We start from the raw sequence: 2109 nt of genomic DNA on the forward strand, positions 1-2109 counted from the left end.
GGTCTACATTGCTAACTTGGGATCATTATATAGATGTTTGTAAGGTTGTTTTTGATGAACTGGTCTACATTGCTAACTTGGGATCATTATAAAGATGTTTGTAAGGTTGTTTTTGATGAACTGGTCTACATTGCTAACTTGGGATCATTATATAGATGTTTGTAAGGTTGTTTTTGATGAACTGGTCTACATTGCTAACTTGGGATCATTATAAAGATGTTTGTAAGGTTGTTTTTGATGAACTGGTCTACATTGCTAACTTGGGATCATTACAAAGATGTTTGTAAGGTTGTTTTTGATGAACTGGTCAACATTGCTAACTTGGGATCATTATAAAGATGTTTGTAAGGTTGTTTTTGATGAAACGGATTACACTGCTAGTTTGGAAAGTACCTTTAAATGAAGTATTAATAAAATGCACCACTTTTACTTCATCTATAAAATTACAAGTCCAAGGTATAACCACAGCTATACGGGTTCTACAATTCGTTGTTTGAATTCAAGGATTAAAAAAGCATGAGCAAAATACCATATTTGCCCCAATATAATACATACTTTTTTATCCTCCAAATACCTCCTAAAAACTGACTGCACATTATATTAGAGCACGGTCAATCTTGTCAGGTATTATACTAGAAGCTACCACTGAAAATCATTAAAGTATCATTAAAGGTTTCAAAAGATGTTGCATATTCAATGGGATGGATGATGACATGCTGTGAGAATCAGAAGAGCATGAAGCAAATCTGATGGTAGCAACAATTCTAGCGATGATGAAGATTTACGTGAAGATGAATGATTAGCTTAGTGTATTTCCACCTATAAACTTTTCAATAAATTTTGTAAAATTGATACATAAAAAATTTAAATGAAAGATTTACAAGAATATTTAATACATTGATAATTGTTTACTGAATTTGGAAACTATTCAATACATTCTGTACAACTTATTTGTAAAAAAAAAACAAATTTTCTTCAATTTAACCGTTCAAAATTGTGTGCACATTATAGTTGGGCAAATATGGTATTCCGTATGATCAGACAACTATTCTTTGACATGATTTAAAAAACAGACATTTTTCCTACTGCCCGAGATTTCAGTATTGTGGGGAATGCTTCACTTTATAGATACACAAGCCTAGGGTTGAGTTCTCAATAGTGAATATAACATCCTAGTAAAAAATCAGCCTTATATGTTTAGAGTTAAAAATGACCTAACCTTGTTTAAGCATGTCAAACTTGGTAACTTCACTGTCCAGAGACGACGAACTCAGAGATGGGCCTGCTACTGCCAGTGTTTCTGTAATTTCTTGAGGTTCTTTTAAATAAGAGTATGGAAGAGGTTAGGACAAAATAGAACAAAATTTTCAATATCCTTGATTGAGACAATACAATTAATGAGATTATTTTTGTTTTTTATAACATATTTCATTAAAAACTTACATATATTCAACATTTACCAGTTTGTAGTTGATTAACGCTAACTTTTACCTGACATTAGCAAGAGACAAAGAAAAGTAAATTCTACAACAGTTATACCATAGTAAAGAATAACACTACATAAACATTTTCTGAAAAGCCCTAAAAATTGGTGTGTTTAATATTCATAAATAATAATTCAAACACACTAGTATATGAACAAGTTGTGGAAAGTATTCATGGACTGATACATGGTCAAGTTGTGGAAAGTATTCATGGACTGATACATGGTCAAGTTGTGGAAAGTATTCATGGACTGATACATGGTCAAGCTGTGGAAAGTATTCATGGACTGATACATGGTCAAGCTGTGGAAAGTATTCATGGACTGATACATAGTCAAGCTGTGGAAAGTATTCACAGTCTGGTCATGAGTGGAAAGTGCCCAGAAACAATTATTTCCAGGAAAAGTTGATACAAAACTGATTGCATATTTACATGAAATAACTACTACATAAGAATTAAATTAACTTGAAACAGTTGTACTAGTAACAGATAACATCTACAAACTGAAACAGTTGTACTAGTAACAGCTAACATCTACAAACTGAAACAGTTGTACTAGTAACAGCTAACATCTACAAACTGAAACAGTTGTACTAGTAACAGCTAACATCTACAAACTGAAAC

General features: G+C 32.0%; 1 protein-coding gene across 1 annotated transcript in view; it reads right to left on the bottom strand.

Annotated features, from left to right (window-relative positions):
• Positions 1–1219: 1219 nt before the first annotated feature.
• LOC106468210 (deubiquitinating protein VCIP135-like) overlaps positions 1220–2109 on the bottom strand; it is a gene marked incomplete at its 3' end in the record, with an annotated part of 24806 nt that continues 23916 nt past the window's right edge. The window contains exon 14 of the mRNA XM_013928623.2: positions 1220–1318. Coding sequence (XP_013784077.1) covers positions 1220–1318 — 99 coding nt within the window. The remainder of the gene's footprint in view (positions 1319–2109) is intronic.

The sequence above is a fragment of the Limulus polyphemus genome, unplaced genomic scaffold (genome assembly GCF_000517525.1).
Source record: "Limulus polyphemus unplaced genomic scaffold, Limulus_polyphemus-2.1.2 Scaffold2917, whole genome shotgun sequence".
In the NCBI taxonomy this organism is placed as follows: domain Eukaryota; kingdom Metazoa; phylum Arthropoda; class Merostomata; order Xiphosura; family Limulidae; genus Limulus; species Limulus polyphemus.